The sequence below is a fragment of the Lonchura striata genome, chromosome 1 (genome assembly GCF_046129695.1).
Source record: "Lonchura striata isolate bLonStr1 chromosome 1, bLonStr1.mat, whole genome shotgun sequence".
NCBI classification, from domain to species: Eukaryota; Metazoa; Chordata; class Aves; order Passeriformes; family Estrildidae; genus Lonchura; species Lonchura striata.
Window position 1 is genome coordinate 104,904,369 of NC_134603.1, and position 26,578 is coordinate 104,930,946.

At 39.5% G+C, this 26,578-nt stretch overlaps 1 protein-coding gene across 6 annotated transcripts in view; it reads left to right on the plus strand.

Moving 5' to 3' along the window:
- The window catches only part of HECW1 (HECT, C2 and WW domain containing E3 ubiquitin protein ligase 1), a 254,314-nt gene that overhangs the window by 186,974 nt on the left and 40,762 nt on the right, over positions 1-26,578 (plus strand). For all 6 annotated transcript variants that reach the window (XM_021531969.3, XM_021531967.3, XM_021531973.3 and 3 more), the window contains 9 exons: positions 4,863-5,013; positions 9,302-9,432; positions 12,022-12,143; positions 14,924-15,109; positions 15,716-15,850; positions 21,061-21,166; positions 21,347-21,443; positions 23,418-23,501; positions 24,504-24,613. In XM_021531969.3, coding sequence (XP_021387644.2) covers positions 4,863-5,013; positions 9,302-9,432; positions 12,022-12,143; positions 14,924-15,109; positions 15,716-15,850; positions 21,061-21,166; positions 21,347-21,443; positions 23,418-23,501; positions 24,504-24,613 — 1,122 coding nt within the window. The remainder of the gene's footprint in view (positions 1-4,862; positions 5,014-9,301; positions 9,433-12,021; positions 12,144-14,923; positions 15,110-15,715; positions 15,851-21,060; positions 21,167-21,346; positions 21,444-23,417; positions 23,502-24,503; positions 24,614-26,578) is intronic.

Sequence of the window (26,578 nt, forward strand, 5' to 3'; positions counted from 1 at the left end):
CCAGGTTTTCTGTAACCAGCTTCAAAGATGGTTTGGGATGGTAGTCCCTGTGGTCTGTCAAGTCTGCGTGCAGGTCCAGCAGCAGCCCTTTCACAGTGAGGATGCTCCTGGGACAGACAGGTCCAAATCTGAACCAAACCAGCAGAAGTTGGGAAAAGGCAATTCATATACAGTGGTCTTGTTATACTGTCCTTGGGTTTGATAATCAGTGAACTTTATGTCCATTATGCACTGTAGTGGACTCTACACTTGCATTGCATAAAAGTGAGAGGGTTTTAAATATTGTAATAGATTAGCAGCCTGATAGTACAGGATTTTTAACACCAAAGCAATTGCTGGAGTTGTTTTTACTTGTCTCTGTAGCCTTTCCTTTATGGATTCCCGGAGGATTATCCTGCTTCTTGCACTGGCGTTCGGTGCCCAGCAGAGCGCACTCTGTGCCCTGCAACGTGCGGCTGATCACCTTTCGACTGAGCACAGGATTTCACAGCCTGAATGTGCAGTGCCTCACAAAAACAACTAGGCATACAAACAAAGCACTCTATTTTCTTCAAAGCCCAAGACGGGAACACACTTATTTGGCCTATGGTGCCCTTGAAAAATAATTCATCACTTGCCAACCATGCTGTCAGTATTCCCTGAGCTGAAAATAGCCCCAATGCTGGCGTCAGCCTCACAGTAGCATGAATGATTCAAATGCCTTTAGCCCAATAAAGTCTCTTTAGAGTCCCACTGTGGCTTGCCAGTGAATGATGAAATGGGAACGGTTACCTCTGTAACAGGGAAATATTTCTCTTCCTCCCACTCTTACCGCAGCACTTTGTGGATCGGGCACATTCCCTATTAGATGACTTAATGATAGAACACTAACACCAGCTCAGGTAAACAGAATATACTATAAATCTATTCCATGTTCTTCCAGCACCAGTTTAATAAATCTTTCCTCTTTCTTATAGTTATTCTCAAAAGGCAAGTATTTCTACCATTGGTTTTCTCAAGTGCTTTCATGACAGGGTGTAAGGACATGAAATGCAATATGGATGATAAAGTACAGAAGTGATATCCCTTTGTAGGATTCTGTTTCAGCATTAGCATCTAACACCATTTTTGCAATAAAGGCTGGCACTGTGGGCTTAAATATGTTGGTCTTAATAAGAATGGATGTAATAAGTTAAGTCTGAGTGGGGAAAATGTTGAATTGAATAATATCACTTAGGAAACTGATTTCCAAAAACTCTCCATGGAATTTTACTGCCATTTCAAAATAAAAACCATAGCCTTAATCTAGAAATTTTTCTTCTCCTTAAATTCAGTATTGCTATCTCAGTGCCTTTAATAGCTCCTAATCCTAGATAAATAGTTCTTCAATCATGTCAAAGGAAAAAACTTTATATTTTAAACCCAAGTTATGTGATCAAAGCTGGTTTACTTCTCATGTGCAATGTTGGCTTCCATCTGTAAGTAGAGGTGAAGGTAATCTGCCAGTGCTTCAAGTTCAGTGTTGACTGATTTTCTTTCAGTCATGGAGAATCCTCTGGACAGTCTTCTTTCTCTTTTGAATAGTTTTCTGAATAGCTTGGTTTCACTATAACCCCACAACAGCTGGTCTTGGGGAGGAAATTTAATTTCAGACAGTTTTATTTGGGAAAATAAAGATAATAGATTCATTATTTATGTAGGAGTTTCATAATGACCAGTCTGAAGGCTAAATCTGATACGAGATTAACTGAAGATTTGTGGTGTTTGCACGGCCTTATGATGGCATTACCATTCACCCCTTATTATGCCTGTGTTTGGAAACCCTACAGAACTGAAGCCAAGAAAAATACATGTGCCCAATTCAGAGCTGCACTTTGCCGAAGGTGTGGCTGAGCTTGGAGTGGAAAAGACAATGTATTTTCTTTACCCTCATGATCCTGCCAGAAATAGTTGCATCTTTTGATAGAAATCAGAGCAGTTTCAGAGGCTGCTGTGAAATATGGCTTGGCTGGTGGAGGAGGATCACTGGAGAACAGAACCAGTACTCTCACATCCCTAGCCCATGCTCTAGCATGCTGTTACTGTGAAGGTTAGATAGAGGTTAGTCTTTGTAGTAGTCACAATCATATTTTACCAGGAAAATTTAACAAAAGACCCTGAGGAAATTTGGCTGCATCCCAGATCACCTTTGCCCCTGAAGTAGCATGAAGGGACTTGAGCACAGCTTGGAAGCAGAGTTCTGCCTGTGTTCACTTGGCAGTCTGTTTGTCTCACTGTGCAGGTATCCATCCATCTGTCCATAAACCTGGTATCATATTCAGAGAGCTTCAATGACTTGTGTGACTTGCAGGCTGTCTTATGGGAAGGTAGGAAGTACACCTGCTACCTGCATACAACTAAAGTTGTACCTGCCACCCTCTGACAGCCTTCTCAGGTAACAAAAAGAACAGTTACACAGCTGACTAGAAAAACTATTGCAAGGGGCATGAGAAACACAGTTTATAATGTTTTAGCATGCCAGTGTCAGCCCATGGTTTCAGGTGGACATACCTGTAAAGCAGTGAATAAAGCAACACTCGCTGACAGGTGTAGTGACAGTGTCTGTGCATACTGTTGGTGTATGTCTGACACATCTGGCAGAGTCAGCCTTCCTGAAGTCATACTCCACTCTGACCTGATGTTTTCACTGTGATCTCCAAGTTCTGGACAAGTATCCTTACTCTTAGGTTTCCAAATATCATGCTTAGAAGCTTAGGAACTCCAAGTTGTCTTTACTTATTGCAAAATAGAGAGCTGTAGAACTCATGATGCACAGGGATCTATTATAAAACCTTGTTTGGCTTTGTAATTGGATATATTTATTCTTGCTAAGTGTCCATCAGCAGGCTTAGACCAATACAACCAATTGGTGTCTTCTGTAGGCTGTCTAGAGTGTGGTTCTACAGCACTGCTTACAAGCCTCTAATTCTCTGTAGACCCATATAATTCTTAACTTGCTAACAGGTGCAGCAGTAGTGTGCAGTGAGGGCTAGGATTCATTCTTTGCCAGAAAACAGCAAGGAAGATTAAGATCTTCATGATGATGAGCAGGATCATCTTTGATCTGTTCAAGGTTATTTCCTTGAGGACACTGCAGATAATGCATAGCTCCAGAAGGGCCATTTCCCACCCACAGTGGTACACCTGCCACCAGTGCCAGCATGCTCAGCAAGGCTCTGGCCTTCGACCTGCCTTATGTGTCAGTCTGGTTTACCTCAATGTGCATATATTGTATTTGATGTGCTTTTTTCACTGTCTTATGTTCTATACATGGCTTTTACAAAGCTGTGATCTTGTTCTCTAAACAGCTACCACATCCTTGGGAAACTTTGGAGGAGGAAGAGTCCTCTCCTTAAATAATGTAGTGATTTTCACAGTGAGAGATGCTGCATGTGTGCCCATGGTGTGACTATAGGGTTTGTGTTTTTAAGGACTGTGATAGCTTTGAAAGAAGCAATGTATGTGTTTATGGCTTTTCTTGTCTTGAAGTCTTACAGAAAATTTCTCCAAGGACTTCCAGCACCCATCTTTTAAGGTCTGTGGGATTCAGCTGTCAGGGGCAACTAGCCATGGACTTCAGATAGCCTACACTTGTCTGGGATCAAATATGGGAAGTAGTTTTAGTCAGGGCCAGCATTCAAAGGATTGGAACTTGTCATGAAGCATACATTTCCAAATATAGTAGGAAAAGGTGCAATTTCCATCCTGCTCTTAGGGAATAGGAAGTGAAATACATAAAGTATGAAATTCAGATGACCCTGAATTTGATCACAGAAAACCATAGGAGGAGTGAACTCATCAGGGAAGATGGTATCATAGTAAGAATATGAGGAAGTGTTTGCCCTCAAAGGTAATCACCATATGTGGATTTGTGTGTGAATGCAAATGAGGTTTGCATCTAAACACGTGTAGAAAGTATGTGCATGTATTTACATAGATGTATCATCAGCTGACGGGTCATGTGGGAATATGAAACTAGCAAGCCTAATTTATTCCACTTCTCCATGCATTCTAACCAGTTTGATAAATGGCTTTGCTAGCTAACTCACTTCTGAATTTCTTCTGTTACAAACTATTTTTTTATCAACATTACCATTTTCCACAAGCCATCATATACAAAATCATTTTTAGTTTTCAATCATGGGAGTACAGTAACAGTAGCAGAAAACAATAGTGATAGAAGTCTCAATATTATTCTACAGACTCTCAATCTAGTTTGCATTCATGAGAGCAATTCTCTGTTTAGAGAGATTTCTAAGGTATGTCCAAAGAGACTGTGATCAGTTTTCAGTGAAGCCTTTAATTGCTCTATGCTGTCCTTTGAAGCCACTTTGCAAAAGGGAGAGAAATGAAACATGTTTGTTCTGAAACACAACAAAAAGGAAAAAATGGAATTTGCCATATTAGTTCAGATGTAATCTTCTTGTAAGGGTCGGTTCTTTGTGGCTGCTCCGACCTGCAGTGAATCCAGCCAAGCAGTATCACTAATTGAAAAATTACCTCATCCTTTTAAAAATGTAGCCCCTATGTGTCACTAGTTTTTCACGTGCTGTGGTAGTGAGCTCCATGGCCTTCTTGTGTGCTATGGACGAAATATTTCTGTATATGCATATACTGCATATATGTATATATAGACAAGCAAATAATAGATATGCACACTTGAATGTGTACTTTGAATATATACACATGGTATGTATTGCATGTAGGCTATATATATAGTATCTCCTGTGTGTATATACCCTGTCTCTGTGTGTCTGTGTGTGTCTGTATATACCTCCCACACGCAGGATTTCTGGAAGGCATCCCACTGACAGCATCACCCCTTCCTTGTTTTCCAACCCTAGATTGGGAAGCTCGGATAGACAGCCATGGGAGAGTGTTCTACGTGGATCATGTCAACCGCACCACCACGTGGCAGCGGCCCACAGCCGCAGCAACGCCGGACGGGATCCACAGGTCTGGCTCCATCCAGCAAATGGAGCAGCTGAACCGCCGGTGAGCGCTTGCACTGGAAGCGAAGGGAGTATTCTTCCAAAATGGAGTCACTTTTGCTACTTAACTGTGGCAGTGGTACTGATGGGTCAGCACCCAGCGCTGTGCTGCAAAGCTTTTTGGGACCTGACTGGAATTGCTGCCATGTCCATGTGGCGTTTCTACCCAAGCTAATTAGGCCTGTTGAAAGGTCTGTCTCCTTTTCCAGGGCAGAGCCCTGCTCTAATAGGACCGTGCACATTTCTAGAGGTAGACAGGTCTGCTTAGTGTTGCATTGGGCCCTGTAAATCTGTCAGTTCATTCTGAGCTGGCTGAGATACCTTTTAACGTCGTTTATATTTTAGCTTTTTTTGACTAGTCCACACATAGATTTGTTTATAATTTTCTTCTCATGCTTGCTTTTTATACTAAATTTAAGAGGAAAGGAAAACAAAATAATCAGTTGGTCAAAAATCTTCCATTTTTGCTTAAAAAGAGGGTTTGGGGTTTTTTTTAATTCCCTGCTTACTATAATGATGCCATTTCTAGAAAAGGATAAGCAAGACTGAAATTATATTTTAATTATAGCATGTAAAATGCCACAAAAGCTTTTTGGCCTTTTCTTCTATTCTAAGAGAAAGATCTTCAGCTGAGAGAAGGATGCAGAGTTTAAAAGTGCTCCTTTCAATGTACTTTGAAAAGTTTGGGAGCTGCTGTGCCCTTAATGAGGCAGTCTGGGAGAACTGGGCCAACTTAAACTGACACCATCAAAACGCTCTTGAAGAATAATCCTTTTTTACCAAAATGCATTATTTTGAGTAGTATTTCATAGCATGTGTTATGTCTTGCAGGAATGAGAGAACATGCTCAGTATTTGTTTTCATTATAGGTTTGCTTATAAAGCCTCAAGCTGCCATGTTAATAGAAAAAAACAAAAACAGAAACAAAAACAAGAAAAAAAAAAAACAAGAACAAAAAAAAAAGCTTAAGAAAGTGAATGTTTAATGTAAATTCTTTCAAGGGATTTACATGACTTCTCTGCCATTTAGCACTGGTCTTCAAGAGGGATTTTAGCCATGTCAAAGCTTAGGCTATTTGGCTACCACTTAAGCAAGTTATCTGCCACAGAAACCAAAATGCTGTTGTGGAGATACATCCAATTTTTTTTCTTTTTTTCTTTTTTTTTTGAGGTTGAACTCATGGAAGTGCAGAACAACCATGAAAGGAATAAATGCTTATTAGAGTGATTTACCATTCTGCTAGTTAATGCAGGTTAATCATTAAACCAGCTATCACAGCAGAAACTGAAGCGTAGGCATTGTCTTTGTGACCTCCTTCCCTCATATTATTCAGTGTTTTCATGTAGGCTGTCTTGGGTATTACTTGATTATCACTGGTTTGGGTTGGGAATTGAGAGTCAATAAGATTGATATTCTTTGAATCTCTCCATTTTTATTATTCATATATCCAGTTATAAAGGGAGAAGAATGGAGTTTTCAGCAATGGCAAATCTCTACTTATGCCAGTTCCATTGGAGACTTTGCAGGTTATTAAACATGAAATGTCATGGTTTCTTGGAATTAAGGATTCTCTCCTCTCTGCCAAGGAGCTCTATTGATTTGAGAAGTTGAATAGAAAGATCTCCTATTGTTACCTGTGAACTTTTCCTAAGATACTAATAAAAGGGATTCATACTGAATGTCCTGAGTACTTGCCCAGTGGCAAGTAATTTTTGTAGTTTTAACCTGGCTGTTATATTTTTTGAAGTTATTCTAGTCCTAAATCCAATTTCAGATATTTCATGTCTCCACATTTCAGGAATGTCAAGATAGCTACTTTTCACAGTTATTATGAACACTGTGGAGGATTGGACTTTGTTTTAAACCCTCATTTCAGAATTCTGTTTTCTTGTGTTTCAAACAATGATTTGAAATGTTTTTCAGCAAATACACCTGAGAGCCATTTAAGGTGAGGCAACAGCAAACATAGACCTTGCTGATAGAATTAACAGCAGCCTGAACTTTTGCTCTAACCTCAAACAAAATTTGGACTCAACATCACTCAGCAGTTTGAAAAAGCTTGGTGACTTTTCCTTTAAACAAATTTGCTTTTTTTTTTGGCCTCCTGGTTTAATTTGTGTAAGGGAATGGAATGACCAAAATACTACAAGGAAGGTTGGTATTTCTAGCCCAGCCAAAACCACAAAGCTTTGGAAATTCAGCTTGAAAAAAAAACCCACAGCTGTGATTAAACCTAGTCCTGCTTTCCTTCTGTGCTCCAAGCTTCCCTTTAGCTGTACAAGCCACTTGAGAATACTGGGAATGCAAAACTGGAATCCAGGTGTTGGGAAAACACCAAAGAAACATCCGTGCTTCTTATTTTGAAGGCTCTTGCTCATTTTCTGGAGCACTACCTGACTTGCTTACTTGTTGGTCAAGTAGATAACAGCCCTTGTTGTTCAAGCCCTTGAAAAGATACTTTGCAGCATATGTGTGTCTAGACTTGTCTTTGAATTAGTTTGAAAGATAATAATCAACATAAAAAATTATAACCATCATGGTTAGGGCAGCCACAGCATGGTATTTCTGAAGCTCTATTTCTTTGACAAATCACTTTGAAAGGAGACTGAAATTTCCAGAGGCATTCCCATAACTTTTGCACTTCCAATGTTTTCTCCAATTACTTTGGCATTTTTGGGTATTTATATAAGGTGATTTTATAGTATTGAGATGCAAAAGAAATGCGTAGCCTTTTGTTGGCATACAGCTGCTGTTGCTCTTTGAGGTTTGCCAGTGGGGATTTTCTACCATCTAATTAAATTGAAGGTACAGGGTTTTTCTATATGTGTGCTTATATCCCTTGTTTATATGAACCTGGGGGGTTTTGTGGTTGGTTTTTCCTTTCCCTTCTATTGCATGTGGGTGTTGTAAAACTGCTGCAGTACTGGAATGGAAATTTCATTCAGTTGCCTGCAGTCAAGTGAATAAATGTAGGTCTAAAACAGAGGGTTTAAATTCATGCTGTTGCAAAACCTGCTGTCAGAATTTTCTTATAAAGATAGGTGTTTTCTTAAAACTATCAAAATATACACTAAATGTAGTTTTAAATGACTTTGATTACTGGAGGGGGACATGAAGCATTGTGAAAGTTTAGTATAAATCTATTAAAAGTTTAATTATTTTTTCTTAATTACCTCCAGCCCTTTTGCCTAGGATTGGTTTGCAGTGAGCTACTGGAGATTATATTTTTTGAGATATCAAAAAGCCAAACCGTAACTCTTGCCTTTAATGATCCTGTGTCACTTTGAGGAACTTACTCATGGCTAACTTCTAATTTGGAATAAAACGTGCATTAACAAATAAAGAGACAGAAAGTAAGTAAAATCTGTAAGTCAGAGCTTGAGCTGGGGAAAGCAAAGAGTGTAAGTCAGAAAAATTAAAGACAAACAATGCTGCATCAGATTAAAAGTAGGCAGTAAAGCCATCCTATTTCAAATACACACAGAAATGCCATGAAGAAAGAAGGATTAAGAATATCAGGATGGAATAAAAGCTAATTAAAATAATTAAGAACATTTGTTTTCTAGCTTTGCATTTCTTTCTCTTTCTTGTTGTTTCTTTCTCCTTATACTTTATTTTTCTTTCCTTCTCTTTCTGTAAAAAATGCATTTATAATACACGTAAGACATGTTCATAATCTGCCAGTTGAACCAAAGAAAACATGTTCACCAGTTCATCTGACCCTATGAGTGAACAAGTTAAGGAGAATTTGATTTCTGTGAATTCAAAATACTCCAGGCTATTTGTTCTTCTTCATCAGATAAAGATGATTTTTTTAAGGGTTCAGGATGTGCATCCAGTAATTTAATAAGACTGAAGGTTACCCAGAGCATCACAGGATTGATCCTTACCTCATTGGTTATGCTTTCATAAGGCTAAATGAGAGAAGGAACCATGATCCACCTCTAGTTCTGGGTTCCAGGTGTCCAGATGTTTTAAAGGGAAGGCTTGAAGTAGCACCACGTAGCCTAAGTATGTGTTTAAAGTTTGAGTACTCCTGACTTGGCACCCTCTGTGGCTCTTTGTTAGTCACTGAAAAATGCCAAGTTTGCAGAGTACTGATTTGCCCAAATGTGAGCAGCTGCACCAGCTGCAAAAGAAGAGTCAGCAATGCTCTTACTGTGTTGTACGCTGAAGATAGAAATTTTGGAATAATTTAGAAACATACTTATTGTTAAAGCAGAAAGCAACAAGAAAGTAGAAAGCACCTCTGTTAACTAAATCTTGTTGTTCCTTTCTATGCATGTATCTAGGTACCAAAACATCCAGCGAACCATCGCAACAGAGAGGACTGAAGATGATGCTGTGGTAAACAGCAGGGTGGAGAGAGTTCCCACTGGAGGAGGAAGTGATTCTGAGGCAGAGCCTTCCCAGCCAAGCCCAGGTATGGGGCAACAAAGCTTCTGAGAGGCATGTTCAGTACCATTCAGTTCTGGAGAAATCTGCATTTCTAGGGAGACTGAAATTTTATTATACCAAGCTGAAAAACCTAATTAAAATAAAAAAAACACCTGAAGATACAGTTTTTAGATGTGAAGCTACAAGCACAATGCTGGATACAACAGTTTCCATTCTTCTTTAATAACTACTAAGACAGACAAAACATTTTTGCCTTAGTAAAGAGCCATTTGAAATGAAAATGAAAGAGGTGTTTTGCAACTACTAGGTGAATATATTCACCTAGTAGTTGCAAAAATAGTGCTGTCTTATTTTTGTAGCCATGTGATTTTTAGCTTGGGGCATTTGCAGTTTGTTTTCTCTAGGCTTGGCTTCTGCACTGCCACATTTGCCCATGTGATTGCACCTGCAGTGGCCCTGGCATCATGTATGAAATACTTGTGGTTTTTAAAGGTGTGGTTTTGTGATAGCTGTAAGCTGACCTAAGCGTGGGCTGTCACCAAAGAAGGCACAGCTGTCTTTTTGCTCACCACTAATTTATGTGACAGGACCTCAAACCAGGGTGGAGAACTGAACTGCCTGAAAAATAGCCTGGCTTCTTGTCCTTGTCATTTACAGCTAGACTGGATCTTTAATCTGGCTTGTTAGATAAGGAGACAAGAGTGAGGGTCACTACAAAGAAGAAGAGGAAAATGTGTACCCAAGGCATGATGGCATGGCAGGGATCTGTTCTACTCTTTTTGGTGGTAATCACACTCCTACCAAAAATGTTTTCTCAAAACATTTAGGAAACCATAGTTGTAAGTGTTTGTTTCAAGTAGGGAGTATCAGCAATCAGTCTAGTGCTCACTATGCAACTTGAGACCATGCAAAAATAACTCTCTGCTTTGTTAGCACCAGCAAAATGATTGACCAATTGTCTTCTTTTGGATCACTCTCACCTCCACAAAACTTTGTGCTCTGTATTGTCTGCCATGAGTAAATCCAACTTCTTGCTATCCTTTTGCTGTCCCTCTGTAAAGAGGATTGGTAATGGGAATGAACCAGCACAGTGTCTGCTTAAATTTTCATAGTTTTCCTAGTTTTCCATTTTGGAGAGGAAAAAATACATAGAGAAATAAAAAAAATCTTAACAAGTTTAGAAAAATATTTAACTTTGTTTGTTTTGATCCATTAGATCATTTTAGCTTGAAAATCAATTTTGGCCAAGAATATTTAACATTTGATGCTCAAAGTTTCCTTGCCATCTTTTGTATTGCAATTAAAGAGAGACTTCTACCTACAGTGGATCTTATAAGGAGATCCCAGTTCTCTATGTCAGAGAAGTGGAAATGAGGTACACGTTGTATTATTAGTATTTATGAATAATGTAGCCATTACTTGTAATATGCATAATCATTTAGTATCATAGACAATAAAATAGTAATTTAATAGGAGTTGCCACCAGTAAGTATTTAGTTCAGTTGATTATTTAACATGCACTCTTTGGTTTTAAACCCAAGGAGCTAATCAGTGTGATAAATGTTACCATAAGTTATTAGGAAATGGTTTTTGCTATAGATAATTGCTTTGCTTTTGGAAGAAGGCATCAATATTGTATAAAACTCCAAGAATTAGAAGGTAAATGATGGTGTAAACACTTTAGGGAAAGAAAAAGCTGCCATATTATACATTTGTTATTTGTCATTTAATTTAAATGAAAAATATCAGAAGAAATACAATTAAGGCATATTAATCCAGGTTCTAAGCGAGTATAAATCAATTTAACTCCAGAAACTGATCCAGTCTGCAGTTTTAAATGGATAAAATAGTATGATGTGTGCGGCAAGAAGAAAAAATAAGTTATAACTGATAAGAAAAAAAAGTGAAATTTTATTTATTCTCTTGATGACATCTGCATCAAATTTTCTTGGACTGCAAATAAAATGTAGTTTTATTTGAAAATGCCAAGAGCACCAAAGCCATAATTGAATGGTAGGGAAGAATTTTTCTGGTAGCTAAAGAGCATCAGGAGTTTCTACCTCTACAGAGTTACATTCTCAGTGCTCAGTTCAGCTCCTGTGCTTCATTAATTGATACAGATTAAAAATAATGCAATTGTGTCTGGCTTTGTTTTCTTTACCATACACGTCCCCAAATCCTTGGATTTTTCAAAACCAGTGCAATTAATGTAAAGGGTAATGCTGGATTGGGAGATCAGATTTCTCTAAAATCAGCTGTAGGGGAAACCAGAATGGACCTGGGTGACTGAACCAAGCCATCAGCTGGTGAAAACTGCTGTGGTCACATTATACTTGGGGACAGCAGCAGACTTGACATAGAGTTTCATAATCTACAGTTCAGGAAACCATCCAGCTCCTGCACTGCTGTGCTACACACTGCATCACTAAACATAAGGACATCCATCAGTTTGCTTGTCTTGGGAATGCCAAGGTAGGTGCATTGGGCAGGTGGTGGATTTTTTATATCATCACTTCTGCAGCTGTTTCTTAAAGGTTAAATAATAGACTGTGTTTGCCACTACATTAACAAGATTCTGTGGCTTGTTTTGTTTGGTTTTTTTTCTTTTGTCCAGAGATTAGGAGGGAAGGTTCCCTTTCTCCTGTGAATTCTCAAAAAATCACCTTGTTGCTGCAGTCTCCAGCTGTGAAGTTCATCACCAATCCTGAGTTCTTCACTGTACTGCATGCAAACTATGTGAGTAAATATGATTTGCTCTTTCATACTATTGATTTTTGAGTCCCAGTGCTCAAAAACCAATTCTCCTTCAGGGGTAATGCACAGTGAATCTGAATTGTGTGACTTGGGGCTCAGTTGTCCTTTCTGAGCACCAGACCAGGTTGGGGACACTACAGCCAGGCTGCTCCAAGGAGGCTCTTGCTGGGATTCTGCCTCACACAAGAGTGTCTGTGGTACAGAGAAGCTCATTAATGTTATCCTTACAGAACAAGCAGGAACCCTTGGTTTCAGCTTGGTTGATTCTGTTGCTGCAGGCAGTGAAGTTGTTGTCTTTTGATCCAACATCCTGAGAAATCCTACTCAGATACCACTAATTCTTACTCAGATATCACCAAGGGAAACAGAGGGAAATAAATTAACTCTTGCAATTTGCATTCCCAAAAAGGGGGCAAGCACAAATATAAACAAATTTTCAAAATTCAAGTAACGATTTTTTTTCCATTAGTGCAGTAAAACCACACATTTTCTTGCAAACCTGGAGGGACGTGGAGAAAATCTAGTATCAGGAGGAAGCAGATAGGGCAGTCCCACAAGGATATGCACTCCTAGTTTGCCATATCTGAAACTTAGTTCAACAAGGCATCTAAATGTGACTTCTGACTATTTGGGAAGTCATCCGTTTCTGGGTAGCAATGATTTTCATTTTCAAAAGAAAGAGAAAGTAAAACACTGAGAGTTGCCTCAGCACAGCCTTTTAGCTAACTGCAGACATCAGGTTTTGTCTGTGGCACTTTGTGGTTTGAAGCCAGCCATCCATCTCCAAGCATCTGCCAGAGATTATCACCCATGAGATCCTGACAAGGAAGGGATGTATTTACTCATCTGACATTCCCTGAACTAGGTTATGGAGTGCAGATAATTTCTTCCATTAGCAGGGTGATATATGATGATTTATAGCTGGGAGCAATGTAATTTTTGACCAGCATGGTTGCTGGAAAAATGAGCAACTGATTCCATAATTGTGTAAAGAACAGCTCACAAGAGACTAAATCCCAATTTCATTAGTCACTGAAAGTCAAAAAAAGCAGAAAGAGGCCTTCAGTTTTGTCTTAAAAACTTGTCTCTAATGTGAGAACCAGAATAATCTATTAAAACATCTGTCAAATGGTCATACAGATACCACTTGTACAGGAATAATGGCCCACATAACTTTTGCATTAACACGAGTGTAATATTTTAACCACAAGCCCCTATTAAAATTTCAAACTATTAATTATGCCACTGAAGTTGGGATTGGAAAATATTATCCAGCAGTTAGAGTTATAAGGGAAAGGCTCTCATTTTTCAGATATTTTATTTCCATTAAGAGATAAAACTACATTACACTCTTTGTTTCCCTAGTGCAGCTTAGAGATATTCAAGGCAGCCATTAAATCAAAATACAACTTTTGTTATGTAGTAGGCTAGAATCTTAAAAATCTGTGACCATGAAGATTTCCTGGGTTATAAGCAGGTCATATCTTCAGGACAGAGATCATATCTCTGTAATTTCATAACATTTACCAGCCCTTGCCATAATTAGGAGCCTTGTGCTACAGGGAGCATTCTCAGTGGCGTCACCACAATAAATCCTTACATAAAAAAGATTATACCTGTAGATGTTTTATTGAATTATAGTGGTTAAAATGCACTAAACGTGCATAGAAATTGGGAATTCAAAGCTGCTGGGTCAGATTCTCTGGACGTATTCTGGGTCTGCACACTGGAGCTCACTTCACTTAGGACTAGAGTCCTCCAGTGATCTTAATTACTCTAATGAGTAATCAATCCTTTGGGCTGACCAGCAAACCAAGACACTCATTTTCTCTCTAGTAAAAGGTTCAGGAGATTTTTGTGATGTTTCCTACTCTGTCTTGAGGAGCTTTTTCCCTGAAGTGAAGGATTCAAAGAGTAGCCTATGAATGGGCCTGTGTGTTGCACAAGTATTATTTTGTGATGCTCTATCACTGAACACACTGAACAACACACATTGAACAACATATACAGTTCACTGGACCCCTATTCTGCAGTCAGATCAGTTCATTCCCTTGAGCTGCCCCAGGCCACATTCCCCTAGAGGTGTATTTAATGCCCATTGTGAGTTACAACTCGCTGCCTGAGGGGTGGCATTCATTGGACTCATGGAAGTGTCTCCATCTGACAAGCTTTGTAGTCATTGTGGAAACAGATACTCCATTCCAGGAAACAATTCACCTCTTCCAAAAATAGACAGTTAAAAAGTGTCTGTTCCTGCCCTGTGGCAGTACAGTCACTATAAAAAAGGTAGCAAGCTCATATGGAGACATCTGCACTGGGGTCCTCTTAAGTTTGTGAGTCCTATCACGCACATCTTGATTTCAGTTACAGAAAAATAGATGTTCACAGCTGTCTTTGCATATCTCTAGCACTGCCAAGGCACACAAGGAGTGTTTCTGTTGACCAGTAAAATCAGTGAAAGGGTCAACTACATGTGCCTTGAGTGTATGATGTTTCATCTGACCATTTTCAAAGTGCATTAAAAAGGCAGTTCTTACACAAGCTAACTGTGTATAATGTGTGGGATGGTTCACTTTTCAGATTGTATTTCTTAATTCTGCATATGCACGTAAAGTAGTCATTCAAATCAAAACAATAAGATGGAAGAGTTTCTTGATTCTAACAGGATTTGTTTCTGTTCTTTGGGTATGTGGCCCATGAAATAACCAAATATGTTTTGACATCAGAACTGGGTTTCTTCCCTTCTGTTATCCATCTCACAGAGTGCCTATCGAGTCTTCACCAACAGTACCTGCTTGAAGCACATGATTCTGAAGATTCGTAGAGATGCTCGTAATTTTGAGCGGTATCAGCACAACAGAGACCTAGTAAATTTTATCAACATGTTTGCTGATACCCGACTGGAGCTTCCTCGTGGCTGGGAGATAAAAACTGACCAGCAGGGCAAGGTAAGAGTGCCAACAAAACTAATCACTTGTTTAACATAGAACATCAGACAACATGATTATTAAAAGTTCCTTCCTTCTTGACTCAAAATCAGTGAAGGTTCGGTTTAAACAACACAAGCAGCAAGGGGAGTTATTTTAGAAGCAGGAAAAAAGCTTCAAAGTTTCAAAGCATTTCTAGCTTTCTATACAGTATTGTACCAAAGCAAGGCAGCATTGGACTGACAACAAAGTTTGAGCCAGAGTAGATCTGTTGTGACTGCAAAATTTGACTCAGTGTGTCTATCTCAAATGAAGCTTTGCTGACTGACCTCTGGAACCACCAAATAAGTTAAAGCAACATTTCCCAATAATATTATTCTCTACTGTCTTGTTTACATCATGGCCATTGCACATGATTTTGGTCTACACAGCTTCAGATATTTTCTAAGAGCTATTCTAGCTTTGAGTAGGGCAGTCCTGTTGTTTGGAGGTGCCTTCCATGGGCTATACTTATCCAAGGTATTTCCCATGTACAGTTGACAGTGGTTTTCCTGCTGCATTCCCGCGATACCATCACAGGGTTGGCAGTCTTCTTATTAAAGAAACCATTGTTCCTTTGTGTTTCAGTCTTTCTTCGTTGACCACAATAGCCGAGCTACCACCTTCATCGATCCCAGGATCCCGCTGCAGAATGGGCGTCTCCCAAATCATCTGACTCACCGGCAACATCTGCAGCGACTTCGTAGCTACAGCGCTGGAGAGGTAACTGTGCTCATATCTACTCAGGAGCTTTTGACAGCAGTCTTCTCTAGAATTATAGGAACTTCTTATATTTTAAAAATATTGAAACAGACTGGCTTGCTAATATCTATCCTCCAAATACAATAAGAGAGTTTTTTGTCTTTCTGAAGGGTTTATTTCAGAGCTTGCTGGTTTATATTTGGATGGTTTTCAGAATAAAATAATAAGCAAGTAAAGCATAACTGAAGTGATGACAGAATAGATTTTAAAAGAAGAATCCATATTTGGCATCCTGGCCTGGCTTTACTTAAGTTTTTGGGGGTTTTTTTTATAGCCTGATACCTCATATGTTTCTTCATTCCCCACTGTGACACTGTGCTCTGAAAAGATAGACTGCCTAGAAGCAGTGCAGTAATGTACGCTGAGATTTGCTTTCCCAGCTTTTAGTCACATTAAATATTTTTCCTATATATCATGAGGATGATTTTTATCACTGAGGGCCATAGACAGGATTGAAAGAAGCATAAATACTGTGTTTGCATTGTGGATTTAAGTAGAAAAAAGTACCAGCAATCAGATTCTTCATATAGCAAATCCATACAGTTAAACATTTGTAATGATTGTTGCTGAATAGAACTAGAGATGAGCTATGGTGAAAGGGTCTTTCTCTTCCCCAAAAATATCCGCAGAAATGCTTGTGAAATTAGCATCAAAATTTATTGCAGCTGGACCAGTCTGAATACCTCTCACTCACAGGTGGGTTGGGATTAGGAGCTGAACAGGATGTGAGGTCAGTTCTTCAGGACCAAAGGCAAACAAGGCATGAGTAGCTTGGACATGTCTTCTCTGTATTGGGTGAATGTAGCACCGTATTTTCTGAAGATAGAAGTGTATCAATGGATCTGTTTCAGTCATATCTTCCCACCAGTTTAGCAACTTCCCTCTGCTGGCAGCCTTCAGTTTAGTGCTGCTGCTGTGATTGAATTACTGGTATGACTGTGATAGCCACCTGCACTGTGATTCATGCTTGAGTCCATGCTTGTCTGAGGCTTGTTTGCACATTCACCATGTCAGGGATAGAAACACCACTGAGCAACTCAGATCACCTAGCCGAAAAAATACACTTGGTTTTGCAAGCACTGGCAAGGCTGGCACAGAGCAATATTCAGTAAATCCAAAAAAAACCAGTAAAGGCTAGGGAGTCAAAAGTATTGAATACTTTTGAGTAATGATTATCTAGGGAAATCAAATATGAGGCCACTGTTCTGGCGTGATAGTCAATGAAATAGTCATCTCCCAGTCTTGGTGGCCCAGGTCCCACAGTGCTTCTACACCCTTGTCATAGTCAAACTTCTTTACTGTAGTCAAGTAGCTCCCCATTTGGAAATGTCTGCTGCTCCACTGGAAGGACTCCCATTGATTTCCAAGGACTTTGGATTGGTGCCTAAAAGTCCCTTATTTACAAGGAAAATACTCAACCCTTTGCAGCTCAGTCTATTTATTAAGAGCCTCATGTTCAATGCCATTTTCTCCAAGTGCATTTGGGTGTTCTTTGGCCTATAAATCATGTCTGTACACTCACACATGGGGCTTTGTCCTGGCCATGTGTCATCTGTCTGCAGTCTTGCTGGTTTCTTTGCTGAGCAGATGGTGTGGCTTCTGGAAGCTGTCACCAGGACGGTATGAAGAACCACGAAGGACAACTCACCAGTTTTCAATGTTATGTACATGTGTCCAAGGAGCCTGAAGGACATCAATAGCGAAGTTGTGGTTGCCAGAGTGGGCACAGAAAAGAGCCAGGGTAATGAAATAAGGGACCTCTGGAAAAACTTCCATTGTTCTATGTAGATTACTGATATTAAATGGTATTATATATTAATTTGAAAAAAAAATGCTACAGGTTCTTTATTAAGCACTAATTTAAGGGTTATCAATCTTTTACAGGAGAAAGGGGGTTGTTGCTACTCCTAGTTACCTAATTTTTGGAAGAAAAGGTCAGATAGCTATAAGTAGCCATCAGTAACTAAAGTATAGGTCACTAATTCATGTCCTTCTGCCACTGCTAAAGACAGAACAGTTTGTAAGCACTTTCCATTCCCTCTAAAGGGCTTCCCATCTGCAGTGAAAATCAACATCTATGATTACAGGGTAGAGATTTTAAAGACAGCAAGAGGAAGGAAGCAGGCATCCACAATGGAGAGGCAAGAGGTGCTGGTTAGCAAGAAGCACAGAGAAGGCACTAGAATATGGCAGTATATAAATCTCCTTACCAACCCAAACCACAGCAAGCAAGTAGCAGGATTCAAATGGGCCTCTGATATCCAGCAGCAATATAAAACCTAGGAAAAGGTATTACATCTTGAAAGGCTCCTCTGGTAATTTGGACTCTCCACTCAGTTTGCCACATCCCAGTGTCAATATCAAAGCTGTTAAAACCTGACATAAATCTGTCAATTACTCTGCCCTACATGAACAAGGTCACTAAATCATTAGAGGGGTCACTCTTTATTTTTTATTAGAGAATAATGTGCTAATGAAAATTAAATTATTCAATTAAAAAGTTAAAGTAGACAAGACAATTGTGACTGAACACTAAATTGGAGCAATCAATTGTACTCTATTAGCTAAGAGAGGAAAGAGAATTGTTAGCAGAATTGAAGTTAATTAGAGGGCTGGGAATTTTCCTGTGTTGCCAGAGAAAAAATGTTTGGAGATGTAAACATGCAAAGACCAAACACAGCATGAGCAATTCCTAGGGATGGTGATGAAGAGACTTACATCACCAGTTTATTGAGGTGTGTACAGAACTGGATTCTTACAATCTAGAGGACTTTATCTCTTAAACCAGAACTGGGAAGATGGGAAGAAGGGAGCGAAAGTTTCTTTTCACAGGCACAATACACATTTCCTTCCAAAATTCTTGCTCCAGGAGAAATATGTCCAGGCACTGGAAAGCTAACCAAAAGGAATGGTGACAAGAGCAAGAGGAGTAGCCAGGCCCAGGCTGGGAAGAAGTACCGTGAAATTCCCAAGTGATGAACAAAGAACACGTGGCCCTAATTTTCATGGAAGATATGTGTTTAACTCCTCTGTTATTCCTCCCTTTCCCCTTTCTTTCTTCTGGTCAGTAAATTAAGTGTAGCAGCAAGGGCATAGGATTTGTTTTTATCAAGGATGAGTCAACGATCACCCTTAAAAGCAGGCTCAGACACTATCCACATTCTTTTTCAAGTCTATTCTGCAAGGACCTGAGGAATAGGTATCCTTACTTGAGCTCCAGCGCTCCCTGGAAGTGAAGAAGCTGAGACAAAGCCTCCCACACATCCTAACTAGTACAGCTGGTCATGGGCCAGTGTGTGATGCTGACAAACAGCCCAAGAAATGGTGCAATCACAGGGCACCTCTTGCACCTAAGGTTCCCCCCTGTGCCATAGCATGGAGTGGATGCTGTAAAGGCCACAAAGAGCTTGCTGGGGTAGATGCCTGGGTCACAGGGGAGAAGCTGCCTAAGCGTGATCTAAACTTTCCTTGTAAGTTAGCCTGTGGGCATGTGAAGAGGAGACAAAGGCAGTGAAAGGGTACAAGAGAAATCCTAACTGGTTGATGAAGCGAAACATTCACCATGCACTTGCACAGCAGTTTTGTGTTTTAAATTACAGTGTGCTTGATTAGAATAGTTAAGAACTTTATTGTTTAACCTGTGTGTTGACACGTATCAAGTACATTATTGACTGGTATCTTGTTACATGTAAACATTTTAAGCTTTATGGGTTCCAAAAGGCAGCTTGCCAGGCACATTTAGCTTTCCAGTTTTTGTGTATATCCAATTGGAAGATTTGGCTTTTGACTGTACCACTGAAAATGGGTTGGCACTGTTTGCTTGGATGCAGAGCTAAGCATTTAAAATATTGAAGTTGGGACGATTTCTTCCTGAAGTGGTTGCCAAATGCTATAATTTGTGCAGTGAGAAAGGAGCACCTATTAGCCCAGTGGAGTGGCAGTTGGAATTCCTAATGCATCTTGTCCCGATACAGCCTCACACTGTAGTCACAGGACAAGGAGGAGCGTCTTTACACTGAAAGAGGGTAAGTTGAGATCAGATATTAGGAAAAAATCTTTACTGTGAGGGTGGTGAAGCACTGGAACAGATTGTCCAGAGACACTGTGGAAGCTGTGAAGCTGCTCCATGCCTGGAAGTGTTTTAAGACCAGATTGGAGGGGGCCCTAGTAACCTGGTTTAGTGGAAGGTGTCCCTGCCCATAGCAGGGGTGTTGTAACTAGATGATCTTTAAGGTCCCTTCCAACCCATACCATTCTGTGATTCCTCTCTTGGCCTCACTGTGACCATATTCTGGAGGAAAACATGAGATAGGTGGGTTCCCCTCAACTTTCACAAATCTCAAAAAAATTAACCAGCAAGTAACGCCTTAATAAAAACAGTGCCTGATGTCATTGTTTGCCTTTTAATATCCTCATATTGGGTGTTGTCCCACCTTTTAAGGACTCTGACTTTCTGACATGATTCCCTTCACTTGGTAGTGTATTTAGAACAGTGGCTTTCTTTAAGGGCCTCAGTTAAGGGGCAGTGAAAAATTTCCTTCTTACTACTCCGTTTATCAGATCTTTGGATTATGTTCTTCTTTTCAGCGTATGCAATCCAATTTCTGGTTATGCAAGTTAGGCAGCCTTCTGGGACGATACAGCCTTTTTTGTGTTATGATGTACATAGACATTCCTCATGTTATTTCCACTATTAAATTTCTCCTCAGCAACACTGAATGAACATTGCAGCATTGTGGGTTTTTTCTCTTTTCAAAAGCATTGTTGTAAATCCTTGAAGTAATGCAGTTATGCTAAAACAAGACATGTTTGATACTACAGAGTATGTAGTGTGATACTACAGAGATTTTATTTCCATTGAACCAGAGAAGTCCATCACTGCAATACCTACATTAAAGTACATTCACTTCTATATTCTGGTGCCTACAGCACTGAGGAGGTGGGATAGCTATGGATAATGGTGTACCTTCATTTGGAAGCACAGAATTACTTGCCTTTTTTAAGGTGACTCAAGTATAAAGCCATAATTTTCATGCATGCTTACTGTCCTTCAATCAGCATCATGGACCGTTCTGAAGGTTACAGAAGTAAAGATGACAAATCTTTCAACTGACTGATGAGCTACTGGTGGTCAGTTTTGATCATTCTTTTCCTTTTCTCTGATGTTGTAGGCCTCTGAAGTCTCTCGAAACAGAGGAGTTACTCTGTTGGCCAGACCAGGCAATAGTCTTGTAACAGCTATTCGAAACCAGCACCATCACGAGGCATTACCTCTGGGTAAGCCAAGTTTTTTGTTTTTCATCTCAAAGCAGTGCTCACAAAGGTAGGTTTTAGGACTTTTCATCAGCTGTATGTGCTGCCTCATGTTGCCCTGTGCCACACTGGCAGTGCAGTGTGCCCCTGCAGAGTTCTGGTGACATGGTAAATAAAGACTCTGGTTTGATTTACCTTTTTCAGCTTACAATGACAAGATTGTTGCATTTCTACGCCAACCCAACATTTTTGAGATGCTGCAGGAGCGTCAACCCAGCTTGGCCAGAAACCATGCACTCAGGTACCGTTCTTCTCCAGGCTGCTGTACCCTACTTCCAGGAAGCACTTTTTGTAGTGGAAAAAAACAAATTCTAGTAACTGTAGTACAAAAAATGAACTTGGAGTTCCTATAGCACTGTCACCATTAAAGAGTAGACGGGAAGCACCAGGATCCATGTGGTTACTATAGTTACTTTCCACAGACATCCAAGAAAGAAAAAAATAAATATGGGCAAATAGTGAGCAGAAACTCTGCCTTCACCTGCAATTACCTCTTTGCTTTTCAGAAGATAGAGTTAAAAGAGTTTCTGGATGGAAGTCAGCAGCAAAATCCTAATAAGTCCAGCAGAACCAGGACTTTGCTTTATGGTTGGATTTGCACTCCTGTCATGGATGTAGTCACCCTAGATTTTATAAAGAAATAGGAGCATTATTATGAAGTGGATTGTACTCTTGTCTTAATCTTTCTCGCTTGACTTAAAGGTAGTAATTTCCAAGGTAGTTATATTGTGTCTTTCTTTTTCTTAAGCCCATTCCTTTCCTATTAGATTTTTTAAAAACAGAAAAAAACAGAACCAATCACCATTATAACTTAAACTCATTTGAATTCCAAAGTTCGAATTAACTGATTTTGGTCAAGAACTTAAGCTGCTGTTAATCAATGTCAGCAATGCCCATGTGCACCAGCTGAGAGTTTGACCAAGAGTTTAGGTTGTAGTGTGCAGTCAGAGGTGTGGCTGCAGGAGTGCTGAAGGGGGAGAGGACTTCCAAATTCCTGCAGTGTGCTTGCTGCTTGTAGCCTTACTGACTCCTCACTTACCTCTGAGGGCCAGACAAAGAATTTTTTGGGTGTAAGGATTAGATTTCCTTCTAGAGGAATTGATACATGCAAATAAAATGAGAAATAGAATGAAAAATACTCTCAGTATTCAAGATGTACATTTCTGTAACAGAAATTTTTATCTTCACCATCAAATTATTCCAGACTTTTTTCTTTTCTCAGCTGTAACTTGAATTTTCATTTCCCAGAGAACAGATAATGCTTTTATCTCTTTCTGAGCAGAGAACAAAATTGACCAGTGATAGGGGCTAGACAGCTTAGCCAGTGCATAATGAGATTTGTAACAGGATATTTAGCCTTTTGCCTCCAGGTCATTGCTGATTATCCCTTGAGCCAGGAGTTATCCAAGCTACTGTCTAATGCTCATGCAGCTGGTGTTAAGCAAACTCCTAGGATGCAAAGTTCATCTTTTATGGACCTTGATTACAAGGTTCTAGAGCACATCCTTGACTTGAGGTGTAATATTTTGACTTAATACTAGAATAAAAATATTTGGACAATGCAGTGCTTTAGAAAAACACTGATAGGCTGGGGTGTAGATGTCTACCTTCCATGATCATAATCTGCTGATAGGATCCTATCCTATATTTCCCAGTTTTTATTAACAAAAGGTATGATTTTACACATGCAACACGTGTAACATGTGTATAACCTCTGTCTGATTAATTAATATGTAACACTGTATAACCTCTATGTGATTAATTCATATCAAGTATATATTAGAGTGTTATTTTCCAGATGGAACTGACAGAGGGAAAGGAAGTGATATTACTGCAAATTCTTTTAACAAAAGGTGCTATGTGTAGTTGTAGGCTTACACAAAAAATCTGCAGTTGGTGACCTGACATGTACACATGAAACTGAAGGACTAAGAATCATTCTGTTCTCTAAAATAGGTAATAAAATCTCTTTCTTTTGGATCAGTAAACTGAGTGATAGAGACAGAATTTTTTTTGCAAGTTTATTAGGAAGATGAGAAAATGAATCAGGCATATAGGATGTTTGCCATTTTTATAAGGAGATAAACAGGAACTGGCAAAATACCAGAGAGTAACTACTCTATGCATGGCTCAAGCCATGATAATGGCATGGCTTTTTTTTCTGGTTTTGTATTTTTTTTTTCTTCTCCTCTCCATAATATCATTTATGTTTCAGGGAGAAGATCCATTACATTCGGACAGAGGGTACACATGGGCTTGAAAAGTTGTCGTGTGATGCAGATTTAGTAATTCTGCTGAGGTAATCAATTTGATCAATAGCATAATGTCATTACTTACAGTATCAGAGAAACTATCTGGCTCTTTCTCAACATAATTGAAAAGATTTTGTTAAATCAGGTCATACTGATAGCCATCCAAAATGATTCAGCCAGAGTGTATCTGTCAATTTTTTACTTCCTGGAAGGCAGCCTACATCAGTGCAGTAAATGCAGCCAGCTCAGTCAGTATGGCTGTTACCATCAAGTAGCAGATAAAAAAGAATCAGGTCAAAATGTTTCCTTTTATGGAAAAAAAAATCTTGTTTTTTAAAGAAAGAAAAAACAAAAAAGAGAGGAAAAAAATCCCTTGTCTTTCTCACTACACTAATTTAACTGCTCGTGAAATTGATAATCTTACTGCAGCAATGCTGCCACACATGCATGAAACCTGAATGTCCAGTGCGGTGAGCATTGTTTGGGTAAAGACTATAAGGCTTCAGTTTGTACTGGAGCCAGAGAGCTTGGTCTTTAGGTCCTACTTGTCTTCAGTGCAGCTAAGAACTTATTGTATTGTCTTGGGCTGAGATGGGAAATGTTGCATTACCCAGATGGGGTTGGTGTGCTGTAATAGCACTGCCTAATGCAAGAAGTTTTCAACTTATTCCCATCATTTCAATTCAAGCAGTCAAAGCACTGAACTACTTGAAAATGGCCCAAGTAAAACAGCCTGGGAGACAGAGTGTGCATCTTTACTCGTCTCTGCTCATGTGTTGAAGGTGTCCCTGTTTCCTACGTAGCCTCACGTCTTTGCCCTCCATCAGTGGCTGACCTACCATGTTAACATGAAACATCTATTAAAATTCATTTTGTTCTTCATTGCTAATGACCAGGTTGTCTTTGGGAAGCCTATGGATTTTTTTAATCCATGCATTCAGAGATGCACCCAAACATCTGACACAATGAACTTACACCATACTGCGTATTTACATCCCTTTATGTGATGAATGTGAACTAAATCTCTCTCTATGACTTTTTGCATGCAGCCTTTTTGAAGAGGATATCATGTCCTACATACCACTGCAGGCAGCCTTCCATCCAGGTTACAGTTTTTCTCCTCGCTGCTCACCCTGTTCATCACCCCAAAACTCTCCAGGTAAGGAGATGGGGAAATTAGAACAAAATCTTGCATTTGTGGTGTTTCTTCTAATAAATAAAAAGAGCAGACTCAGAGCTAGCATCAGATGTCAGCCTGCTAATTCCAGTGCCCACTCTGAATCTGATCCCAGCTGCTTTTTTTACTGGATCAGTTTCCAGTGCTGCTATGTATATATTGATACATACCTTTTTATATCGTTGGAAAGAATTAGGATAAGAGAATGGTGTACTCCAAGCATAAGTCACTGACATGGAAGCACATTAATTTTATGTGACGGCAGCCAAGAGCACTTCCAAATTGAAGGTGTGCTGCAGCACTTCCAGTACCCTTGTAAAGTTCAGTCTCCTCCACTTAATGTTCCAAAAACTTCTCTTCTTCCCAAGACACATATATTTCGAGACCTGAGGGGATCATCTTCATCATCTAACCTGACCTCCCGTGCTGAACCCATTAACTTACATTCGACAGGAAACATATTTTCCAGAAAGACATGCTGTCTGAGAAGGTTATTTCCAGCTGTGCTATGTCGGTGTAGTTATTGTTTATGCTATAGAAATTTGAGAAGCTAATGTCTCCCTTTTGCCAAGAGACACAACCCCCACTGCAGTCTTACTGTGTGGCTGTGTCCAGTGGCCATTTTGAAAGAATCAACAGAAATGTGATCTGAAGAAATCCATTTTTGGCTGAGCTTTTTGAGAATGCATTTGAATTATCTGATTGTGAACAAAATTAATGGAGAAGAGAAGTTCAAGTCTTGATGTGGCTGTGGAAAATGGAAAGGTTTTTTGATGTGAAGAAGTTAAATGCTATACCCTTCTCTATAGAAGAGCAGTGTTTTGTCAGAATGTCCTATTTTCATTAATGAGTTTTAACACCACTGTGATTCCAAATTCCCCTTGTCTACATCAGGATATGTCATAAGCAAGTCTTTTTCAGGACAAGAATCCAAGTATATGGCACAAATGTTACATAGGAGACTGTTCTTGTGAAAACACAAAGGCAAATACTCACTTCCAGCAACACTCTCTTCTTGCTAATTTCTGTCCTGGATAATTGAGAGCACCCCTTCTCTTATGTCCTGGAGGAAAACAAAAGGCTGACAGAAGAAACAAGAGTTGCAAGGGATTCTCTTTGCACTACATGTAAATACACCTTTCTGTTTTACCAGCAGAGACAGTAATGTCTTTCCCTCATGGCAGCCAAGGTACTTTTGGCTCCCACTAAATGTGATGGGCTTTTTTTTCTTTCCTGTGGATCGTTTGCTGCCAGATTTCTCATAAAAGGGCTGTTTTTTATTGTCTTTTGCAATGAGATAGGTAAATGGGATTTCATTAATCCATTATTTGGCCTTTTATGTCATGGCAGTTGTTTATACAAAAAGAATAATCACCTACTTTGAGAATGCACCCTTCAAAACAAAGCAGATTCCAAATTGCTGAAAAATCTGCTATTATGTGTGAATCACAATAGGGAAATGTAGCATTTCTTGCTGTCAGAAATCCTTTTTGATGCCACAGAGGGTTTTGTGTTGATAGCTGGAAGTGTTTAATATACAGTCAGATTAACACAGGGAACCTGACTCCCAGCTTGGCTGGGCTGCTAGGCTCCAGTGAGAAGCATTGCTCTGAGTTTCAGAGGTTTAATCCTGCCAAGTAAGGAGATCTCCTATACAATGCAGAGGAGAGAGATCTCTTAAAAGTGCAAAAGGGAAAGAAAACCTAAATGCTACTGACCATTAGAGGTAGATATGCATGTCAGTCTTTTTCATGCCTTTCTGATCCTTCAGTTTCCATTCAATCACAGTTAAAGGCAGAGGCAACACAAAGGTACACACAAGGTGAGCTTAACAGTACTTTTACTGAAGAGGACACAGTCCCTGGAAGTTCTTTGCAATCACTGAATTACAGGAATTTACAACTCTATTGATGCCAGAAAGAGCAAAAAAAACACTGAGTGCACTGT